General features: G+C 43.7%; 1 protein-coding gene across 2 annotated transcripts in view; it reads left to right on the forward strand.

Annotated features, from left to right (window-relative positions):
* fto (FTO alpha-ketoglutarate dependent dioxygenase) overlaps positions 1 to 24,347 on the forward strand; it is a 175,838-nt gene that overhangs the window by 40,748 nt on the left and 110,743 nt on the right. For both annotated transcript variants that reach the window (XM_070555170.1, XM_015952836.3), the window contains exons 6-7: positions 104 to 247; positions 12,859 to 12,978. In XM_070555170.1, the coding sequence (XP_070411271.1) occupies positions 104 to 247; positions 12,859 to 12,978 (264 nt within the window). The remainder of the gene's footprint in view (positions 1 to 103; positions 248 to 12,858; positions 12,979 to 24,347) is intronic.

The raw sequence follows: 24,347 nt of genomic DNA on the forward strand, positions 1-24,347 counted from the left end.
GATCTCGGAAACAGCGTTCATGACTTTCACACAGAAACACGATTGAGAAATGGTGGGAATGTTCTGCACATATGTGAAACTGTTCCTGTCTCGTTCCTCTCAGTGTTCCAGGGGGACCCTGACCTACATCCAGTCACGGTGCCAGGAGGCCCTGTCCAACCTGCACACTGACCCAGAGACAGGCTCCCACAGCCTGCTGGCCCTGCAGTCAACAACGCTACAGCATGTCGAGGACATTCACAATGAGGTGTGGGTGCTTTGCTGTGTGTGAACACGCATGCATGTAAATGTCTGGAGACTGCATATCTGACTTTGTTTTAGTTCATTAGTGTCTTAGCTAACAGGTACTTTCATCACACTGCAGACACAACCTGTTGTGTTAACTTCTGAGAATCTTAATTTGCTATTTATTGACTAAAGATGAATTATTCATCTGCAAAATTGGATGCAATTGCATTTGAGGCATTTCTGAGTATCAGGTGAAATGTGCCCTCAGCATCATGGCAGCCTTTGGAAGTCTGGAACCTCCCTGACTCTATCGGAGTGGTCCTGATGCTGTAATCCTCACCCATCTGCTGCTCCAAGCAGGTTAAAAACAACTCCGATCCATCTGTAAATATGATGGTGACTTAATCCAGACAGCAGGAATTGTTGTTGAATACGAAGAAAGCTCTGCAGATAACATGGATAAACATCTAATTAAGGAACTGAATGTACTTGAGCAAACACGTATTTGTGCTCTTTGCATCTTATGGGCTTACACACCTGTAATGGTTGCAAATCCGGCACACACAAATGCACTGCAGTCTTTTGCTTGACCTAATATTTTATAAGAGATAAGTCCTGACATCGGTGTTAAAGGAATCATAGGTTTTAATCCCATAAATTTGTTATTTTTGAGTTGAATTTTTACAAAAATACATACATTGTTCCAATAAACAAATGGAATAAATACACAATATGGATATTATTCCTGATCTACTATCTGAATTGTCTTCTGCATCCAGAGGATTACAGACCGTAATGGGACGTGTCGGGTTAAAGCTTGGTAAATGGGAACTTGCCAGCTGCCCGCTCTTGTCTCACCACACCTTGTTGTTTTTTTCTACAATATGAAATTAAGGTTGTTCTCATTTGTCCTGGCTCGTGATGGATCGCCAGGCAATAGCCTCTCCATATGTTTTGTAAAGATGGAGTCGTGCCCCTGTCCCCTTCCCTAACCTCTCTTCATATAGAACAATGAGTGATGCTGGCTCGGGGTTCTGAGGGATAGAGCGAGGTCAAAAAAGAGGAGGCATCAGCCTCCTGTGATGGCTTGCCGCAGGCCAACGGTTAATATACCATCTCACCTCTCCCCTTGTACACCCCTGCACCCGAAGTGCACATCCTAGCAGACGCCGGCGCCCGGGTCCCTCAGCAGGATGCCATGACAGATGAGTCTGACGTAAGGTTGTTTAAAGGTTGTAGACAACATTAGTTATTCAGCACAGTAAAACAATAGGGATGTCCGTGTTGGGAGAACGGCTGTGCTAGTTGAGCTAGCAACACCTGCTAGTTTGCCACATAGCACCACAGGATTACCAAGCGTAGGCCTACACCAAGAGTGCAAGGCATGCTTATTTTGGAAAACGGGCCCATTATATGTGTGTGTGTGTGTGTGTGTGTGTGTGTGTGTGTGTGTGTGTGTGTGTGTGTGCGTGTGTGTGTGTGTGTAAGTAAAAAGGAGGGGGGCCTCTCAGGGGCTCAGGCCTACTCTACCCGACTCTCGCTATGATCGATGTGGCCATTTGTTTGGAGTTGCCCACGAGAGCAGAACACCCAGCTAAATGATGTATTGTTAGTGGAGTTATTTATGATGGCAGCCCACTTCGGTGCTTGGTGGGTGCACATTGCGCAGGTCTTGTTTGACATGGACGACCGAGGAGTGAACAAGCCTGAGACACGCAGGCAACATGACCCGAGCATTGCCTTTTGGGTTTTTCCTTAAAACGTGCTAAAGAGCAAGCTAGCTCCAGCTGACACTGGAAGAGGGGACAACTTGACAGAAGGTACGGGTGATGATGATGGAGCAGAGCATCTGCCACCTGGGTGTCTGCATTTAGAGACAGAGCAGCGTAACTAGCTAATGTGGGAGTCAAAAAGACACAGAAACAACAATAAAGAAGTTCCCACCTGTTAGGTGGGTGCAGTCCCTCTCACCGTCTCAGTTTTAATCTTACCTGCTGTCTCCGTTGGTCGGAGACGCCTAACATGGCATCACCACGCGGCCCTCATGTGTACGTTTGGCTTTGAAATGCTAATCCGAGACACAAATGTCTTGTTTCATTTAAAGCCACCGTGTCACATTGCAGATGGGAGTGAGACACGGTTCACTCAGGGACCCTTCTCTAATGACGCTCGTCCCCCTCACAGTAAATATTGAAGAAATGGACAAGGTTTATTCTTTTGTTCAGAGAAAAGGTAAACTGTGCAGGAACAGGATGCCCGTAACCTTCCAGTGTCCTGCTTTCAGGACCAGAATCCCTCCCCGAGGCTTTTGGGTCTTTCTTCGGCTTTGAAACAACCTTCTTTAGAGGCTTGTGTCCTAAAAGCAGTGATATTATCGTAACCTCATAAAGCAGTTTCTTCTAGCAGAACACAACACTTTATTACTATCTAACACATTTTCTCCCCCAATTTTATTAATCAAAAAGGCTAAAATGTGTTGAATCTTATTATATTTCACCTTAAAGGGACTTTACGGATTTTTGAATTTTTATGCTCGCGATTGCCCCCTCAGGCCAAAAGTGTAACTGCAGCTTCAATAGTAGGCTCGTGCACGAGGCGCACATGCTGTACGTGCACACTCCTTAACGAAAATAACATCTGAGACAGTCCCGTGTGTGTGTGTGTGTGTGTGTGTGGCCCGGAGGACAGAGGACAGGAGAACACGCAGCTAATTAATTAAATAATTTGGTTCTGTACCTTTCTCTTCAGCACAGCCGACAAAGGTTTATGATGGGTCAGTCCTCCTGCATGCTCAGATCATTCCCTTCCCTTGGTTGAAAAATTGTTCCAAAATGAAAGTTGAACCCACATCTTTTTTATCTGTGAATTCAATGCCGTTCGGCGAGTGTCAAATAAAAATTTGGGCATCTTACTGTAAAAAATATACCATTAATGTAAAAAAGAAACTCTACATAAATTATGTTTACATCCAGAATCGAACCCAGGTCTTCCGCACGAAAGTCCGACATCGTACTAGGCAAGCTAAAGCACCAGTGACGTTGTTTGTATCTGTAACATTTATATCCTTGATGACAGCTGAAACAACGTGCAAAGAACGGTTCGGAGGGCTACGCCTGAGCGTGAACGCGCATGAAGCAGCCTGCTCGACCCGAGCATCTCTCTTTTTCTGTGATTTTACAGAAAAACAGGCAATCACAGTAAAAATGCCAGGGCTCATTCTACAGGACCAGGACATTGCAGGAGAACGTATGAAGAAGACATTTATTATTTCTATTCATGTTTTGGCTGTCAAACTTCCATAATGTCCCTTTAACTCTTGCAAACTTATAACATTTAAATTACTGCAGCTGCAAGATGAAAGGAGGGCATTGAAGGCTTTTCCTGTGCATGTCTGCCAAATGTCCTATAAACCAATGTATGCATGTTAATGAAACTCTCAGAAAGCAATCGTTGGGTGAACATATATATATATATATATATACATACATATATATATATATATATATATATATATATATATACATACATATATATATATATATATATATATATATATATATATAACTGAGTCAATCCAATTCAAGATGGTCGCCGCAGCTAATCAACCAGAGCTATTATAAAAATCTATAGTGCTTAGACAGTATTACTGCTGTTGAGCTCAAATCACCCTCATCACCAGCTATAAGCAGCACACACTGCTAATTATATTTGCTTAACCCTGTTTGTGACACAAACTGTTTGAAAATTGAAACAACAATTTTTTTGTTTTATGAAATATGACCACAAAACGTGTTATCCTTTGTAGTTACGTAATTATCTAGCGTGCATCTGCACACTCTGGCATGTGCGTGTCAAGTGTCGCTTCACTCGCTGTGAGTTGGGGGAAGCAGCTTCGCTGGCTGACGTGGGGGGAGGCCGGCATAAGGTAAACAGAAAACGGCAGAGTTGGGATCGATCTCACTCTCATCAGCCCTCACCTCAGGGCCCCAGCCTGGAAATTGATTGGACCCGCTCAGGGAATTCTGTGAAGGTGTGGGGAGAAAAAAAAAGCGCCTCATTTAATGAAAACAAAAAAAAAGGGAGAGAGTTTCATAGGTTTAACTCCAGAGCTGCCATAGTGGGTGGTCGCTCGACTAATTTGGAGCTAATGCGTAGTTCGAGTGTCCATCACCTGGAGAGATGACAGGGACTGCCGCAGGGGAGTCACTAGCTCCCTCCTCACCCCTCCTTTGCCATCTCAGAGAAAAAACTAGGCCTAACAGCCTCTCTCTTTCTCACACAGAGTTTCGATCTGTCTGCCCAGAAAGGTGGCATTTAGTCAGAGTTTCCTGTGTGGCAACTCTCAGCTGGATGGTCACACTCAAATACCAAACACCCAGCACTCCTCAGTTGCTTTAGATGGCCTGCTTTGTGGTGCCTCTGGCCCGCTCAGTGGGGGGCAGGCAGCCGTGTCGGCTCAAAGAGGAGACACGGGTTGGTTTCTTCTCACCAAAGGACGGGCAGACAATCAGAGAGATAGAAGGAGGGACAGACCAAGAGAAAAGGACGTCCGATACTGGCCCTCGTGGCTTTGTTGTGTGTTTGAGCTGTAGTGATCGAAGGGGAGTGGATTTAGAATGTGTTGAAGGGACCATAAAGGATGACATTTCTTTGAAGGGTGTGTTGTATGGAGTGACTGGGAGGCTGCTGAGCACTGCCACTGGCTGTGTATTCTCCATGACATGCACCGGTCCTTGCATGTCATCCCCGCTGTGATCAGAGCCTTTTGGGAGTAAATGGCAGGATAACTCTGTGCACAGCCCTCACTCGAGTTGTTTGTGTAAATAGTTTTTGTCTTTTGTTGTTTGGGGCAGATAGAAGGTAGGCGACTACCAGGAAGTGGCAACGTTTGTAGCTGCCATTGATATTAGTCTAAAATAAGAATGCTATTTTTTCAGAATAATCTCTTAAAGGGACAACGTGCAGTTTTTATCATTAATCTCTGGAAATATCCATCAAAATGTTGTAGTAATTAAACTAAAAGATGCCCAGTTGTTGATAAATATTGGCGGTTTCATAACATAACCATAAAAATCTGGTCTAAAATACATGGAGCGGGTCTAAATCTCTGGGCGACTCCATATTGGATGCAATGTTTCCTTCTACAGAAGCCCGTGAGGACAGAATGCATTTACTGATTTGAAACTAATGATAACAAACATTGTTGTTTTACACATTAACCTCTTCATTCGTTGCCAGGGATGAAAGGGAATCTGATGTTTTTGTTATGATGCTGGAGGTTGCACTCCCAGGGATTTTTGACCCTTACCCCGGGTTTCCACCGGAGCCGTCAGCAGCACGTCTTGCTCGCGTAAGCTGCTGCTTGGCCCTTCCCACGAGACGCGAAGCAGCAGGGGAGCAGCTGTCACCGACCGAGCACGAAGTCACACGAGTGACTTCGTCAGTAAACACAACAACAAGCAGGAGAAAACTACAACATGGTTTGTGTTTTATGTTCTGTCTGTTTTATAATCGCCAATACGGACCTGAAAAACAAAGGAGACCGCTAGCTAGGTGAAAACTTCTCACGGGGACGCACAGTTAGTAACATTTTTAAAAAGTAAAGCAACCGGAAGGCAGTACGTTCTTTATTCTGAAAATCTCGGGAGCTTCTCTCCATTTCCGCGTCCGATTTCCTGTCTTTCCTTCCCCAAAAATGTCGAACTTGACCCGTTTCAGAGGCGTCGCGCGTAGAAAATAGAACCGGCGCGTAAAGGCCACGACATGCTGTTCCTGAGACGCGGCCGACTCGCACTGCTGACGGCTCCTGTGGAAAAGGTTCTGTTGACCACAGCGGTTCCTATCAGCAGCTATGACGTGCTGCTGACGGCTCCGGTGGAAAGAAGGGGTAATGGCCATCTGTTGGAAAGGTCTTATTTGAACACAAAAATAATGCTAGCTTGCAGTGATTTAGGTATGTACTGCCCCCTATCGCCACGGAAAATACACACTGTCACTTTAATAAAGTCGGTACATTACATCCTGTTTCTTTTAAGTATTCATTTTTGGGCCTTAATGGGTGTCATAGAAACTTAAAAAATAAAAAAGAAAGAGTAAAAGAACTTCCGAGGAGAATAATTTCAAACCATGACGCCTTTTCTCAACTTTGCTCAAATCCCACATTTTTGGATGTGAATATGGGATCACTCGTTTTAGATGGTAATCACAGCCCCCCCATGAATTTGATGGATGACAGGTTATAGCCTGGGGCACACTGGAGACAGATGTGCAGCGGCACACCTGGGCCACACCGCACCGTGCCACGCTTGCACAGTGCCACGCCCGCACCGTGTCACGCCCGCACCGTGCCACGCTTGCACAGCACCACGCCTGCACCGTGTCACGCCTGCACCGTGCCACGCTCGCATCGTGCCACGCCCGCACAGCCATTTTAAATAGAAGCCATTATAGTTAGTGAGAGTGGCTACACAGGGAACACCATGTTGAGGTGCTGAAGATAGGCACCAGTTCTGTTTCAAGCACAGTACTGACAACTTTAAAGTACTATTGATCTTAAAATATTCTAATAAATAGCATACTTACCCATTTTTAATGAGTCTCTGAAAACACGACGGCACGTCTGATCACGTAAAAACAAAAGAGTCACTTTCTGCTTCCTGTTCTCAAGTTGCTTGTGATGTTGGGACTTTCAAAGAAGCGCTCAGCGGCGCAGGGTTGGGCATCGGGTGTGGCCACTTGACTTCTCAAAAGCGCCGCGGTGTGTCTGTCTCCGGTGTGCCCCGGGCTTAAGGGTTGTCACATCTTTAAGACCAACTCAAAGGTTTAATAATACCATAGCAGCTCTTTCAACAGCTAGTCAAATGTACAAACACACAACTTATTACTTCTGACCAATCAATTATGGAACAAAACTCGGGATCGTGCGGCTTGTTCATCATTAATGTCTTTAGAACACAGTAATGTTTAGACTACATCCCCACTGGATTAAGACTTTGCTCTGTTCTTCTTGACTCATAACTTATTAGAATGGGGCTGAATACTTAGTACTCACCAAGTAGTTTTTCCTCTGCTAGCCTCCACATTCATCAGAAAGCTGCTTTTTAACTTTTATTTTAGTAAAAAGGACAGCTCAACAGAGCCTAAGGTAATATTTTATCATGTATTGTGTGTACCTTTGCTCAGAAAGGTGTAAAATAACATGATGCAGGTCCTTTAAATGCTTCCTTGTGCTCTCACCATGCTCTACCGGGGGTGCCCAATCTTGGTCTTGGAGGGCCACTATCTTATTCTGGCAAGCCACACTATATATTTACTTACAGTAGATAAACATACAGACAGAGCTCAGTGAGCAGTTGGTTTTCTAACTGTCTCTGCACACAGTTGGACAGTACGAGGACCAATCAGAGCACAAATATCTAGACATATTTATCACTATGGAAATCAATTAATGGGGCAGTTTGCCATACACTGTTGAAGATGTAGATACAGGGTCCGAAATTAACACTCGCCACTCGCCAAATGCGAGTAAATTGCCCCACCTGGCGAGTAAATGTTTGCACCAAATGAGTTATGTTTATCAGTCATCTTCCATGGATTTCTGATCCTCCTCCCGCCTGCATGCAACGTACACAAACGTACGCGAAACGTGAACGCCACATCCAACGTCATTTCCACCTATCCCATTCAATCAGTTTATCAAGTTAGCAGTTAGCTTCGTGTTAAAACTAGCGGTGAAATGTGGCGGTTTTTAACTGGAGTCAGCCAGCCTTCCAAAAGAAAACTCGTCGAACTGGAAGAAAAACCACCAGGACCAGTGGCAACCAGAAGATTTTGTGATAAGTGGCGAACTGGAGATGGCGGAGTCGTGAGACAATGGCTACATTATGATGGCCACGTAGCGTTGCTGCCTTTCACAGACAACTGGCCCTCGGCATTCTTCAAATATCCAAAAAATGCCCATACTTCCGACTTTGTCTTCTTTGAGGGATAATAAATGTCCCGAGTGCTGCCGTCTCCTCCTTTGGCCATTATTTCAGCTTTAGCTTAAAGAAAGTTTTGGTCGTAAACAACAAAGTGCGCATGTGCCGCCGGCATCTTCCAGCAGATGATACGGTGGCTGGTAAGGGTCACCGCGCCAACAACGCAGCCATGGTAATCCACCGAGATACTTAAAAAAAACCCAAAAAAACAAGACTGTTATTATTATTGTCAACTTTTTTACCGGGGTTTACCGCTACACCGGTTACCGTGACAACCCTAGTCAGATATTCTTATGGTGCAGCTGTGTTCTCCAGAGATCAAGGACTAGGACCCAAATGAGGCTGTAATGCTTTGGCACAAAGACGGCGTCAGAAGCAGGAGGCCAGACTTCATGGACAGAGAAAACAAGGAGTCTGACTAGATTTCAATGAAAGAGTTCATAAAAACATCTCTAAAAATAAATAAATAAATAAATAGTAAAAATGACAAAAGAGTTGTTTTCCTTCTTAATTGATGTTTTAATTATTTTGTCACTGTTTGGAATCAACATAATATAGAATAACATGCTTTAGGTAGATCTAAATCAGTTAGAATTTTGGCCGGTAAAAAATATGCTTGGCCGGTAGATTTTCATCATCTACCGGCCAACTTGGCCGGTGAGTAAAAAATTTAATTTCGGACCCTGAGTAGATATATAAAGCAAATACATCCTTTTTCAAAATAAATGACCTCTATCTGCACATGTTTCAAAGTAAAGCCCAAGACTGAACAGTCCAAAGTCGATGCTAAAGCTGTTTTCAGATATTAAAATAGAGTGCAATGGTATACCAGCTGAGGCCAAATGGAGAGTGGCTAGATTAACCTGCAGAGCGAAATCTTTTGCTTCATATTTCAGTTTAGTCCTCTGCTGAAATACATCTGATTCAATGGCTAAATCACCTGTTCAGCAGCTCATCAAACACTGCAGACATCTGTTGATTCACCTGCTGATAAAAATCAGGTGTGTAAGAGCAGTGAAACAACAAAGGTATGCTGGATAGTGCCTCTCTGGATGGGACACCACTGCTCTTTACACTAGAAGCATTTCCCATGTTATTGCTTTGACATGCTTTCTCTTGCATTGTGCCTGTCTTGGACCACATAAGAATGCAGCTGTGCACAAGAAAATTATGCAACGCTTGCATGACACTGCTGGTCTGGTCAGGTTGTAGCCTAGGTATTGGGCCAGAGTGACCAGTTGAACTTTTTGACCAAATTACGGTAGTGCAAATGGGCCCTACGTTATTGATACCTTCATACTGAGGTATGCTATCACCATTATGCAAACCACTACAATTTGTGGACCTATCATGCTCTTACCATATTTAACACCTCACAAAGCTCGTGCAAAGATGGTCTTGGTGATGTTTTAGCAAAGTTTTGCCAAAGTCTTTATCCTGTGTGACAGTTGGTGTTTTGTCTACCTTTCACCCCTTCGCTCTAAGGAACTTAGTTAAGCTGCACAAGACAGAGCTGCCAAACCAAAAGGAAATATAAATGTTTTTTACATATTAGGTCGTCGTGTATTTAGAGCTCAAGTCATGTTTCGTAAGTTCACACCTGAAAAGACTTGTCTTCATACGTTAGCTAATGCTTTGTTTGCAGAACAATAAATGAGCTTTCAAAAAAACAAACAATAAAGCTCTCAGTTCTAGTGTGATACTCTGAGTTGTACCTTTGTCTGTGTCAGGCTGTAATGGGATGTGCATTGTTTTGGGTGGATGGTGCTTTGTAGGACGTTTTGAGGGAGGGCAACTCAGCGACTCACGGAAATGTTGGCAGCATTTGGGGCAATCTTTGACATACATGCTCACATTGCAGTTCCACGCATATACATTAACAAAGCCCCTCACACAACTATGCAGACAGATACATGCATGGGAGTGTGTGAACAAACACACTGATACACACACAGTACCGGTCCAAACTCACAACCACGCACAAGGAACGCCACACTCGAGTCGTGAGGCTACACCTGGCTACGTGAGGCTTCCTTCTGAGGATTAAATCAGCACTTCAAAGGGCAGGAAACAAAAACACTCCTGGTGGAGGAGGAGGACGGGGTGCTCAGCAGCAGACGCTGTCAGTTCCAGACGGAGCTGGAGACGAGAAGAAGGAGGGTGGAGTTTTCAGGTGTGATGGCGGGAGGGTGTGGGCATGAAGGCCTGTACAGTTTATTTTTAGCATGTGAAAATACTCTGTGGAGTTTTCTGTCTGTTCTCACAGAGATGACCGATGTTGGTCATTTGTGGTCAGTTAGCTTTGTTTTGGTTGAGGTCTAGTTGTTGTAAAACTTAAGATCTTCGGCCTTTTGGCTGATGAGCTGCTGCTCTGGTTGGGGTTATTTTCCAGAAGCACGATAGCCTGGCAAGCTAAACTATATAGGTGAACATATAGACTGGCCATGATCCACTAACAGCACTCAGCCGTAGGGCGGGATCTAGGGTTGTATTTCAAATTGTCTACGCGTTGGATAATAAACAACATGATGTACGCGCTGCTACGGATGTCGGTCAGCGAGGCAGTCCGCCATACTTCGTCAAAGAAGATGCTAAAACAGCTTTTTCCAAATAACCTTAAATACTTCGATCTGCTCCTTAGTCAAAGAGCAGCCCAAGTCAAAATAGTCCAAAGTTGAAATGGTAAATGGTAAATGGCCTGTGTTTGATATAGCGCCTCCTAGAGTCCTGGAACCCCCCCCCCCCCAAGGTGCTTTACAACACAATCAGTCATTCGTCCATTCACACACTGATGGTGATGAGCTACTAGCCACAGCTGCCCTGGGGCACACTGACAGAAGCGAGCCTGCCGAGCACTGGCACCACCAGCAGGCAAGGCGGGTTTAGTGTCTTGCCCGAGGGCACAACAGCGACAAACATGTGGGAGTGGGGCTTGAACCTGCAAACTGTTGATTACAGGGCGAGCAATTAACTCCCGTGCCACCATCGCCCCACAACTGCTTTGAAGTCAAGGCAGTTGCCATCTTTGTTTTTTCAGTAACATCCCACCCACCAAGTGCTGTGATTGGCCCACCAAACCAATGGAGCTCTGTGATTGGACCGCTACCGATGTCAGTCAACGGGGCAGTTCGCCACTACATTGTGGAACAACTTCAACATAAAAACCATAAAGAATTGTTTTTCTAAATAACCGAGCTGTGATTGTTCAGCCACATTATTCTAGGCTAGTAGCACGACCACGTTTAGTAAAAACTTCATGACCCCTCCATCAACACCACATTTAGTATATAGCAGAATTCATAGTTATCCCAAATCGTCATCCCTTCATCTGTCCCTGCGTGTTGATTAAGGAATTCGTTTGATGCTTTGATTTTGAAATCTCGATGTACGTTTTGGTATGAAACTCCTTGTTGGTCTTTTCTGTCTTCAGGATCATTTTATAGAAGCAACTTTGTAGAGATGAGCATTTCTGTATTGTGCTTTTCCTTTTTCATGTAAACTAGCCTCATATTAAATGAGTTATATTACCCTGCTGATGTTAAATGTTGAGCTAACTTAAGAGTGTAAAGTTTGAATCTCATCCTTCATCGGAGCTCACCAAGGAATAAAGATGACTTCATAGCAGTCACCTGACTGATGGGCATCACAACCAGGGGCGGATTTAGGACTGAGGAAGATCTGGGGCTTAGCGCACGCACGCACGCACACACGCACGCACGCACGCACACACGCACACACACACACACACACACACACACACACACACACACACACACACACACACACACACACACACACACACACACACACACTAGTCAACATCATATATGTCTTGTACCACATAATTTTTAATCTGAAGCTACATATTCAGCATATTCAGGGCAGAGTATTGTTCCTGTTAGTGTTTAGTGTGAGATGATAGTAAATATTCCCGTTCTTTCTCCAGCAACTTTATCTGATAGTAAGCTAACTTTAGGCAAACCAGCAGCACAACAAATATTTTCTAATAAGACTCACAAACCTGAGTCAACACCAGTCTCATCAAAGCTGGGGTTCTGTCGCCATACTTTTGGTCTAAAAAACGTCCTTATGTCCATCTTCACTCATGCGTTTCAGGCAGAGAGTGTAGAAGAAGCCGGCTGCTGAAGGGCTTCTTCTTCAGTGGTGGAGGCTCAGGCAGGCTATATACAAACTACTGCCAGCTGCGCCCTCTCTGTCGGACTTTGGTACTGCATGTTACTTCCACGTTTTAGATCCGGGGCTTTTCATAAAACATTCGGGGCTTCAGCCCAAGTAGCCGGGCCTAACGCCACCCCTGCTCACAACAATCATGCTTTCACCCTTGTCAGTGTGTTAACAAACGCCTGTGTTCTCCAGACCAGCAAACATTTATGTTTAAGCACTTGCTCACTTATTGGAGATTAATAGTAAAGAATATTTGACTGGTTGTGCTTGAGTGATTTAAGGGAACATCATAAGGATGAACATCAGGTAAAATAAGGAGTTTTTGTATTGGATCACATTATTGATCCAACATATAGAAAACGTTATTTATGTTTTTATATTAAGCTTACATGTTTGGTGGTGGAAAATTTTATTGTTTCGAAGTATTTTTCTACATTGTAGTAAATGTGTTTGTGTGTTTTTGTAGGTGGAGTTTGAGTGGTTGCGACAGTACTGGTTTCAGGGCCAGCGTTACGCTCGCTTCTGCAGCTGGTGGACCAGACCCATGGAGCAATTGGAGAAGGACTGGAAGCTCATGGAGACCATGGTGAGAAGCCTCAGGCCCACTGAAGGTCACGTTAGAAAACTACTAACTCAGCTTTAGCAGGCTTCAAGCTGAGTTTGAGGTTAAAACTTGTAGTTTTTATGGTATTCCAGATGATTTCGTATTCAGTTCTACAACAGGTGCAATTAAAAACTTTCAAATGATCCATTTTAATGTGTTTGAGAATGTATTAGGACTGTCATCTGTGATGCATTGTAACTGAGATCATGATACGTAATGGTACATATACGTTTTAAAATGATTTACTTATTAGCTAAAAATATATATTTAGATTTCACATAGGCTCAAAAATGTTATGGGACATTTGTTCCTAATTATAATACAATAGAAGCCAAGAAGTTAGTTTCATTTTAACAGAAACGTCAGTTTGGAATATGCAATAAAATATAATCTCATTTAATAATAAAGGGGAAAAAGCAAAAATATACATTTTCTATTATTTTTTATTTTTGTCACTGTTGTAAGATTAAAATGTTGTTAACATTAGCAAAACGCTTGTTCTATAATAATAATAATAATAATAATAATAATAATAATAATAATAATAATAATATAATAATTATATTAGATAATAATAATTATTATTATTATCATTTTTTATTATTTTTATTGTTATTATTGTTATTTGATTATTTATTAGTTTATGTGTTATTTGCATCATCTATTTATTTATGTATTTGTTTGTCTAATTTTACTTTTTAATCGGAGGTTTTATGAATAATGCTGCTCACATGGGCCGGTGTGCTTACACTCACCCAACGTTTCTTTTCACTGACGTTTCATCATTAAGGAGGTGTTGTGCATTTAATTGCAACCTCTCAGAAAATCTGTGCACACATCAGCTATTACTTAGAAACCACAACAAAGTGATCCCACAGTGATGCTAGACCTGTAATTTAGTCACAGTGTAAAATCTAAGTGTAGCAGTCCCCCCCCCCCCCCCCCCCCCCACACACACACACACACACACACACAGCTTTGTAGATGTACAGTACAGCATCTCTTATTTATAGGTTGATTTCAGAGAGTGTGTTTATGCTCGTATGTTTTCTGTATCTATACATCTGTGTGTGTTTGGAGACCCGGGCACCAGAAGCAGCAGGGGGCACTCTTGCATCACTGCAGCAGCTCCTCTCGTCCTTCATGGTCCCTCTGTCTCACGGCTTCTCCTGCTGTCTCTGGGAGCTCTCTGTCTCTGTCAGTGTCGAGCGCTGAGCAGTAATCACATCTAATGCTCAGGCGGGGATAAAGACAGGGCTGGAGAAGAACAGTGCTGCCGGTGCTGCTCAGCTCTAGTCGGGACTCTCTCTCTCTTGCTGTGGAAGAGGGTGGGTGGGGGTGTCGCTGGTGGGGGTCTTGGTAGATAGGGGCTAAACTCATCTTGAGCTCCACCTCTGGGCCCAGATGAAATGTGCGATTCGGACCTGTGTTTAGCAAAGGGCATCGGTGAGGAGGAGGTTTCTCCGTCTTCACTCGTGTGTGTGCGCGCGCGCGTGTGTGTGTGTGTGTGTGTGTGTGTGTGTGTGTGTGTGTGTGTGTGTGTGTGTGTGTGTGTGTGCACGTGTGTGCGTCTATGAAGCAAAAGGGAACAACTTTTGTTTAAAACATCAGATAAAACACAGGATTTTCTTTTAGTAATTCATGAATAAATATGAGGTTAAAATGTCTGCCTATGTAACACATTTGCACCAGAACACATTTTAAACATCATTTTTATTTTTTATGTGTTTATCAGAAAATCAACTTTGCAGATCAAACCATTTTTCTTTTAAATATTGTTATTGGGAGTGTCGGATGAGGCAAAAGCAAGCATGCCTTCTGCAGAGCGGCAAATTGAACAAATGCAAAAATACTACGCCAGCGTGCGCGTGAAGATAATGATTCTGAATTGTGATGAAAGACAACGTTATTGCTTTTGCGAGCAGTATTTACATACATGCATCGACCTCTGATACGCTGATGAAAAGCACTTCATAGATGTGACTTATAGATTTACCGTTCCAAGCTGTTGACAGCGGTGGCTTTTCTTTCCCCAGATTAAAACACATTCCTCTAAATTACCGTGAGTTATTTAAATGTTGTTGCTGCCTTCCCCTGCAGTCCCTTATTGCCGTATATTTTATATTCTGAAGCTGCCAATTGACAGCAAAGTCTAATTTAGTGAAATACAAGTGACCTGCTGTGTGCAGATTTATTTATTTACATATTTCTTTTGCCTGCAGAGTTTATTTTAATACAGCTTTTTTGTCAATCCGATATCAGCGTGGGTATTTTAAAATAACAAATACGCGTCTATTTAAATAGGTTTTATCAAATGAAACTGCGGTTTTAGACGCTGTGCTGCAGCAATAAAACGGCCTATCGTTTCAAACAGCTAAAACAGTAACACAAGGAGCCCGGCTTCCCCTCTTTATTGTCATATTTAGCACCGACGTTGTGGGATGCGCCGGTCTGCGCTGGTTAAGAAAATTGCAATATGGGGGAGACTGGCTCCTGTATGTGGATACTGTGTCTCCCTGGGGCTCCCTCGCTGCTCTCAGCCTGTTGTCATGCAAATGCTCGTCCTTCTATTTGAATGACATTCTGATAAAATACATAAATAAATTTATACAGAACCAAAACTAAACAAGTCCGCCAGCTTGCTCGCCTCTTTCTAGAACCTCGTGAGTTTGTTGGTTTTTTCTTAAAGGCGCCCGACTGCTGAATAATCTTGGAGTGTGTTTCACTCACAGCGAGACAGTCATGTGCGTGAAAAGGTAAAGGTTGTTTCTAGAAGGGCATCGGCTGAAAGGTTTGCGCGTTCCCTCGTGATCCAGGGTGCTGAAGTCCGTTTAGACCCGCCTGGCTCCAAGTCGCTCCTTCCCTCAGGACTCCGCTATCGTTGCGATTGTACAATAGTGACATTTCCTTAAACTAACAACAATGAGTAGCTTCTGTCTGACTCACAATAGATGGAGAATCTTGACTTTATGCAGAATATTTTAAAGACTGGTGTGGTATTTTTTTATCTTTCCTCTTTTCACTGTGGGGGAGAAGCGACAGCGAGCCGATGTGCACAATCTATTTTTCTCCTTTTCCTTGTGTCCTTTGTGTGTGTATGTGTGTGTTTGCAAGCCATTGATGGTAATGCATGCACTCGGCATGACTTTAATTGATTTAGCAGCTCTGCTTGCACACTACAGCTTTTTCCCTAATTTGTCACTTTCCTGACTTCTGTGGCTGCTCATCTCGCTACTTCAAAAGGCGGCAGCTGCAAAGAGATTTCAATGCACTCCATCGTCTCCTTCTTCTCCTCTCTCGCTCTTTATGCTCTTTCTTTCTCTTGTTCTCTCGCTCCATCTACCATATCACACACACACACACACACACACACACACACACACACACACACACACACACACACACACACACACACACACACACACACCACCCCGCTACTGCCACCACCTCTCATTTGACAGGAGAACGAGCCTTGTAGATGGAAATCTTTTCAACGCATATCAAGGAAATTAATCTACTTTCATAATAAATGGGATCCACTCGGTTGAATACACTTGTATACTTCAAGATGTACAAAACAGGAAGTGGTATCGGGGCCATGTCTTCCTCTGCTCTATTCACCCAGCCTGTCAGTCCCTGTTTTCTGCAGTTTGGTCACACACACACACACACCTCTCTCGCGCTGATTCGTAAAGGAGGCAGGCTTTTGCATGTGTGCACGCTCATGTGTTTGTGCAGAGCTGCTGCTTAGTGACCATTTCATCCCCCGTGCACGCCCCTCCCTCCTGTCTCGTTTACTGTAATAACGGTCCTTGGAAACAATCTGGGCCGCCGCGGAGGGTAGCGCCGCAATCACACGCGGCCCGGCCCGGTCGCCATCCTGAGCTGATTAGGTTATTGAGCAAATAGGAGGAGCCTGAAAAAGGAGGGATGGGAGGCCCTGAGCTGGAGGAGCATCTGTACAGTCAGAGAGCAGGAGTAAGAAGTGAGGTGTGTGTGTGTGTGTGTGTGTTTTGGGGGATGGGGTGAGGGGGGTCAATGTAAATGTTATTGCTGTGTGAGCTCATTTGATCAAAGTCCTGGAAAGGTTAAGCGAATCCAATCTGGTTTTGTATGGCAGAGTGGAGACACGGGCGCTGGGGAAGAAACCCCCAGGATGGAGAATGGATTATTATATTGGCGCTGGAGTAGCTGGGGCCTCCGACGGACAGTTTACTCTGCCCGTAATGCGTTTAGACAGCAATTGGCCTTAATAACCTTTATTGACTTCAGTGGGTCAGTGCCAAGAATCTAATTATCAAAGTGTATCAATTTCATTGGAGTTTAGAGTTGCAGCGCTCCAAATAATTATTTTAAGGTCGGACCGGGGCAATTAATCCCCTCTCCACTTATGTGATGGCTTTGTAGAACATTATAAATGTTATGCTTTCCTGTTGTGTGTAAATAATTTTGGTAAGCTACTGTTTTTGTTTTTTTGTGTTGAGTAAAGTATTTTTCGGAGAGCTCGCGGTGCCGGTTTCAGGTGAGAGGGACAGCAAAAGGCAGCCGGATGCAGAGCAGTCGCTATTCCCCCTCGAGTTTTATTCCCACTTTATATGCACACACGCAACCCAGATTAATTATAAGTGTGAACTAAGCAGTAAACTGTTTAAAGACCTTTTTTATTGCTCATTATGAAGCCATTTATTATCTCTTACATTAAATCACACTGTGTTTATGCTCTGCATTGTTTTGCATTTAAAGCTCCACACTGAGTAAATAGGCTTATGCGTTTATTATGCCCCGATTCTTTGCGGTTCTTTTGCACATGCCATGTGTGTGTGTGTGTGTGTGTGAGGGATGTTGACTCATTTTTACGTGCCAGCGTGCATTAATGTGTGAGATTGCAGGAAGTAAATGTGCAGCATCACTGGCAGTGAATGAGCGGTGTTACCTGGATTGTAGCAGCTGTTTCTGCTCATCGCCCGGCGTAGACGAGAGGCCTAATCCACACCTTCATTACTGCACGCCCTTGTTTATCCACAGCTGTATATTAGCAGGCTTGCTTCTCCCTGTTTAGAGCATGAAAAAGAAAATTACTCTGAGATTATTGTTATTATTCATTTAAAGAGGAAACATAAGTCTGATTATACATCTGACATCACACAGCAGCTTGTGTTTTGGAAATATAAAGCAGAAAAGAAGCCGGAAGAGAGAAGCAGCGGAAAGTAAACAAAAAAGGGGAGAGGGAGAGAAACGTAGCTGTGCAAAGGTATTTGCAATTCTCTTTGAAGTCCCCATTCAACAGGGTAAGCTGAATTTTTGGCGGTGCCTGATAATGCTTCTTCGTAAATGCTTAAACCCCTTTAGAGAGTTTTCATGGGCAGATCCGCGGTGGCTGGAAGGGAGCGTTTATGTTAGCTGGAGCCAATGCAGCCCACAGCTTTGTACCTGAAGATGTACACTGGTGTTGAACGCAATCCCACCGAGGTTTGTCTACGACAGAATCTCACCGCAGCATCGCTGAAAGCCAGAGTCAGGGAGGAAGGAAAAAAGGAGCTGTGAACAGGCCTAACCCCGTCAGTTTTACGTGAACTCCGACACGAAGGGACAAAAGCACTGAACAGCTTTTATAAAGCATACGTTGAATATTTTTAGATGCTAGTGTTTTTCTTTAATGTACTTTAGTGGAATTAAAGTCGACCACACGCAGAAACCTGACCTCTCTGGGCTGCAGCCACAGCTGCTCATGTCAAACTGTATAATAATTTACAACAGTGTTTGTTCAGCGATAACAGCAAGTTAGCATTTTCATTCATCTAGTCGACTCAGACCGAAGTGAACTTGTTCTGTGTTTCAGGTGTCTGAAACTGGAATGCATTAAAGGTGTTAAAGTTAAAGTCCCAGTAGTTGTCACACACACTGATATGTGTGTGAAATTTGTTCTCCACATTTGACCCATCCCCTGGGGGAGCGGTGAGCTGCAGACACAGCTGCGCTCGGGAACTATTTGGTGATTTAACCCCCCAATCCAACCCCGTAATGCTGAGTGTCAAGCAGGGAGGCATTGGGTCCCATTTTCTCAAAGTCTTTGGTATGACCCGACCAGGAATCGAACCCTGATCTCCCAGTCTCAGGGCGGACACTCTACCACTAGGCCAATGAGCTGGTGTGGATTACTTGTTTAACTCGTTCACTGCCAATGTCGACTAAAGTCGCAGTTTGCATTTTTTTTTTTACTGTGTGTTCGTCGGACGAGCCCCCGCACCGTGAGAACAAACATCTCAGCTCTAAAGCCGATCCTCATCCACGTGCGTCACACGTCACGTGATCAGGAAGCAGAACATCCATGTGTTAGGAGATCGTTTTGGGCCGCTGCTGTAAAAAAAAGTGAGGCGCGAACCGGAAAAGCTTCTGCCGATCACAATTCAACAACGGATTATGAAAGAACGGATAACGCTTGAAACATGCGGATTCTTCCTGATGTAAGAGGTGAGTCTCCGCTTTGTTTTGGCGTCGACATCATCCTAGCGCGCAACGTTCTGTCACTCTTAAAAAAACAGTAAAAACAGTGAGAAACGCTGGCAGTGAATGAGTTAATCAGTACATTTGCAGTGGTCTCTAGTAGGAACGAATGCCTTGCAGACAGTTCTCAGGGCACAAAAAGCCCATAAACTCCTGCTTCAGCAGGTAAACGTCTGCAACATCACAGGGGAGCTTAACACCGTAGGTTTTGGTGTCTTATTTCCTCATATTTGGACATCTCGCCCCGGACTGCATAACAGCAGTACGACTCTACCACTGACTCTGCGATAGGGGTGGGGATTGATATGTTTTTATGGCATTGTCGATTCCGTCTATCGATCCAATCCCTTATCAATTCCTGTATCAACTCCAGAGTAGTTAAACAGGTGGCAACAACCTAACCGCACACGGCCTCCTGCAGTATAACTGTTGGTTTCTTTATGAGAAGTTATCAGTTCTACCCGCATCGGTTGGAATTACCTCCAAATGTTCTCCTTTATGCTCCCTGTGAAGGCAGAGTCATCTTCCTGTTCGGTGCAGTGTTGCTGCAGCTTTAGCAGAGCGGGAAAAATCTCACCACAGGCCAGGCCTTTGTCGCTGGAGTCTGCTAGTGTGGAGGTGTATTTAAGGTAAAAGACGCTAACATCATAGGTAGTGTTACTTAATTAGTTACCCAAAGTATTAATAGGAGAGGACGTGCGAATGTCACCGCTGCAGCTGCGTTGAAATTCGCTAGTCCAGAGCGAGTCATAACGCTTTGGATATTCAACTTTGCTTCCTCCCTTGATGATTTATTGCAAATTATCCTGTTTTGTGCTTTCTTGCAAAATATAACCAAACTTCCGAGCGCTTGTGCCGCCTAGACGCCATGTTTCCTGCTTCCGTATTAGGGCTGCAACGATTCGTCGACGTTGTCGACAAATATCGACAATAGAAATAGTCGACAATGAACTTCATTGTCGACGTTGTCGCCAGACGTGTTTTTTCCGACCGAGTGACGCATCTCACTTCATTACAATCTCTGCCGAGAGTCGCACGTGCACAATAGCTTCTCTGCTGAGCGCCAACTAACAGAAATGGCGGGGTCCGACACCGCAGCTACGCGTACCAAAATATCTAAAGTTTGGGAGCATTCTAGCCGGGACTCGGCGAATAAAAATATGACCTGCATTAGTTGCAAAGCAGTCCTCGCGTATCACGGCAGCACCTCGGTGTTGCATGAACACTTAAAGAGAAAGCACGTCGGACAGTTGAACGAAACAGAGTCTGACTCACATCGGTAAGATTTAAATAACACCAAAGTCAACACGTTTTGTTTTGGATGTACATTTTTTAAACCTATTTTCACTTTTAAAAAATAGAGAATTAATGTTATACCCAACTGTGCCTGGCAAAAGTATTTAAACTTTATTTATGCATTTATGTCTGTACTGACCGGGCACTGTGCCTAATTAGTGTTAGACAGCATTTTTATTTACTTTAGTATGAATTGGCCTGTCAGCAGCAAAGTTCAATAAAATATGTATTTTCCATTGAAGTACCCATCTTTCTTGTGTTTATTATCAGTTTTCACACAATAAAGCAATCTCATGCTACATTTAAGAAAAACTTAATAATTATCCGATTATTCGACTAATTGTTTCAATAGTCGGCGACTAGTCGACTATTAAAATAGTTGTTAGTTGCAGCCCTATTCCGTATGCTATGCAACGTGCGCGGTGACGTCATTCACATTGACTGGAATTGATAAGGGGAATCGTTTGCAAAAGTGTCGAATGATTCCTAGGACCTGAAACAATGGGAACCATTTTTTGATTCCCAACCCTGCTCTGCAACGTTGATGTTTTATCTCCACCAATAATAACACAAGCCTGGAGGAGTTCTGCTGTGTGGTGGAGTTGCTAATGCTAACAGTTAGCTTCAACTAGCTGAGACTCCCCGCTGCTGATTACTGGACGCTAAACCAACAACAGCCTTCCCTGTCGTGAGTCACGATGGGTGACTCCATGAATGTTAGTGACAGGGTGACGTAGATCTGTCAGGATTTTCTTATCCTAGAGTTTCACCGTCTGTTTTCTATCAGAAGCTACTGCAGGAGATAGGTGTAGGAGACTATTTTCATGTTCAGTCTGCATGAGACACTCAGAGCGATCGATTATGAAATGGGTTTTTCAGCTAACCACACCTTTAAAGTAGCTTATTGACTTAGTGTCACACAAAACTGGCCCGACGCCTCTCAGCTACATCACCACATTCATATGAAGTTTAGTAATATTGTGAGACTTACTGACAGAAGTTTGGATAATTTACTCAGTTTGTCTGTGAATTGTGATGTAAACTGTTTTTTTTACTCTATCGGCAGGCTTTGAAGGCAGCTTGTATCGTCTTCTTAGAAAACAAATGAGCATTTTACAGAGACTGATCTGCCTTATCCGCTTAGCAGCACCCTCAATCCCTGCTTTTATTTATTCACTTACTTTATTTACTTGCTCGTTTATTTACTTACCTCTGTATGGATTTGGTTTGATTTCTTCCCGTCTGCTCGTTCCCCTCCCTCCCCCCCTCCCTTTGCTCTCCTCATCCTTGGCCTCGATCAGCAAGATAAGCCTTCAGAGGAGGGGAGATAACATCCATTAAAGTGGTAAAGAGGACTTATGGGGCAGTGCAGATTAATCACTGCTCAGCTTAATCGTATTCGGTGTGGACGGCGGCGTTGGCTGCAGGGCCCCGCTTCTTCCTGTGTCATAACAGCGATAAAGAGAGAGAAGCGTTGGTTTTGTAAAATGTGCCTGGCCTTCCAGCTGATGAAACATTAGAATAACCTGCATTTGACGTGTAATTATTACGCTTCTTTCATGTGAGTGTTATTATTTACCATCATGTCACATCTGTTCAGTGAGCAATATAAAGAAAAACATGCCGGTCTGTCACCAAAGCAAGAACATGTTCTATAAAATGCTCCAGAGTTTTCAGAATACGGCCACAACAGACGTCTTTCCACAGGTTTCTTGTGCAGATGAAGCAATGCACACCTTGATCTGGTGCTGATCTCTGTACGCTAGACTAAAACCTTCATACGTGGAACTGTGCATGCTTGGACTTCTAATAAAACCACTTAAATCTGTATCTAGATTAGAGCTGCACAATATATCGTGAATATATCGTTATCGTGATATCAGCGTGCGCAATATGCATATCGCAAAGAACAGATAAATATCGCAATGAATGGTCAGCTCAGATGTTTCAGACACATGATGCATTCTGTCAGTCAAACAGAAGCATGATGATTTTTAACGCATCAAATAGAGCTCTTTATCCATTTGGCCAATCGGGTGGGTTCTCATAGGTTATAGGCCCGCCCCCGAGGTGGACGGCACCTCATTTTGATGGCTCGCAAACACCTGAGTTAGCTTTGCTCTGCGCTTTCTGCTGATTCTGCTTTTCCCGGGATCCACTGATTCTCTTTTCTTGTTCTTTTTCCCTTTCTTGATTTTGCTTTTCTCATTTTTATGATTTTTTTATTTCTTTGTTTTTGATTATTTTTATTCCTGAGTTAAGTTTTATTTATCGCAAATAATATCATCATCGCAATATTAATCACTGTTACCGCATATCGCAGGTTTTCCTAATATCGTACAGCCCCATGCTAGATCTTCATCCTGTGCTTGATAGTCTTGTTGTTGTTTTTCTGCAGCCCCAGACTCAGATGCATCTCACATTTATTTGTGCTGAGGCCTAATCAGTCATAGTCTCGCAGGGCTTCATTTCGCCCACACATCCTGAAACAATAAATGAAACCAATTAATGAAAGTGAATACAGCCAGCTCCAAATGAAGATCCTCAAAGTGAACAATTAAAACAAGACATACATGCAGAAAAATCCCAGTTAACGCCTAATTAGGGTAAAAAAATACCCTTTAGAGCTTCTAATAAGGTAAGGCGCTTTCTGGTGTTTATTTTTCACCACTGGGATCAAAGACATTCATAGATTTGGAATAAACACGGCTGAAACTGCTTTAAAGGTTTTTACCGTCAGCGGCGGTCCATCTTTACCAAACAGTTAGAGGTGTTTTGGAATAGACTGTAGATCCTTTTAGTGTGTAAATACGGTCCAAAGAACATCTGTGTTTTTTACTTTGAGATGCACCAAGTCTGCGTTTGTGGGTCGATCCGGACATTTTAGAATCCATTTGATTTTGTTCTGGTTCTGGAAGTCAAAACACCCTCGTGTGATCGGGTATCGGGTATGGGACTGACTGGGAAAATGTAGATTTTTTTCTTGTAGCTCTGCAATGATAGGTTTATGAAGCCCAAAAAAACTAGCTTAAATTTGGCTAATCGCTGCTTGAGCTGATTGATTTAATATCCGCCAATTTGAGCTTCCAGTTGATTTTTGTGTTCATTTATATTTTACATTTTCAGGTTTAAAACCCCAGAACCCGCTGGTGGACACCGGCGGTTAGGGATGCTGTCAAGCTGAAGAAAGAGTCCTATATCAGGTATTTTTGGCCTGTGGGACTCCAGAGGCAGCTGACGGGTACCGGCAGTCCAAGCGTAACGCGGCTCGGGTGGTCGCCAAGGCAAAAACCCAATTCAGGAGTTCTGGAGAGGGGGGGTCCGTCGGATTGTTGAACCTCAGATTCAGGAGGAGCAATGTGGTTTTCGTCCTGGCCGTGGAACACTGGACCAGCTCTATACCCTTAGGGGGATCCTGGAGGGTGCGTGGGAATTTGCCCAACCAGTCTACATGTGCTTTGTGGATGTGGAGAAGGTGTTTGACTGCGTCCCTCGGGGGGCCCTGTGGGGGGTACTCTGAGAGTATGGGGTACCAGGCCCTCTGATACGGG

The sequence above is a fragment of the Nothobranchius furzeri genome, chromosome 9 (assembly GCF_043380555.1).
Source record: "Nothobranchius furzeri strain GRZ-AD chromosome 9, NfurGRZ-RIMD1, whole genome shotgun sequence".
NCBI lineage: Eukaryota > Metazoa > Chordata > Actinopteri > Cyprinodontiformes > Nothobranchiidae > Nothobranchius > Nothobranchius furzeri.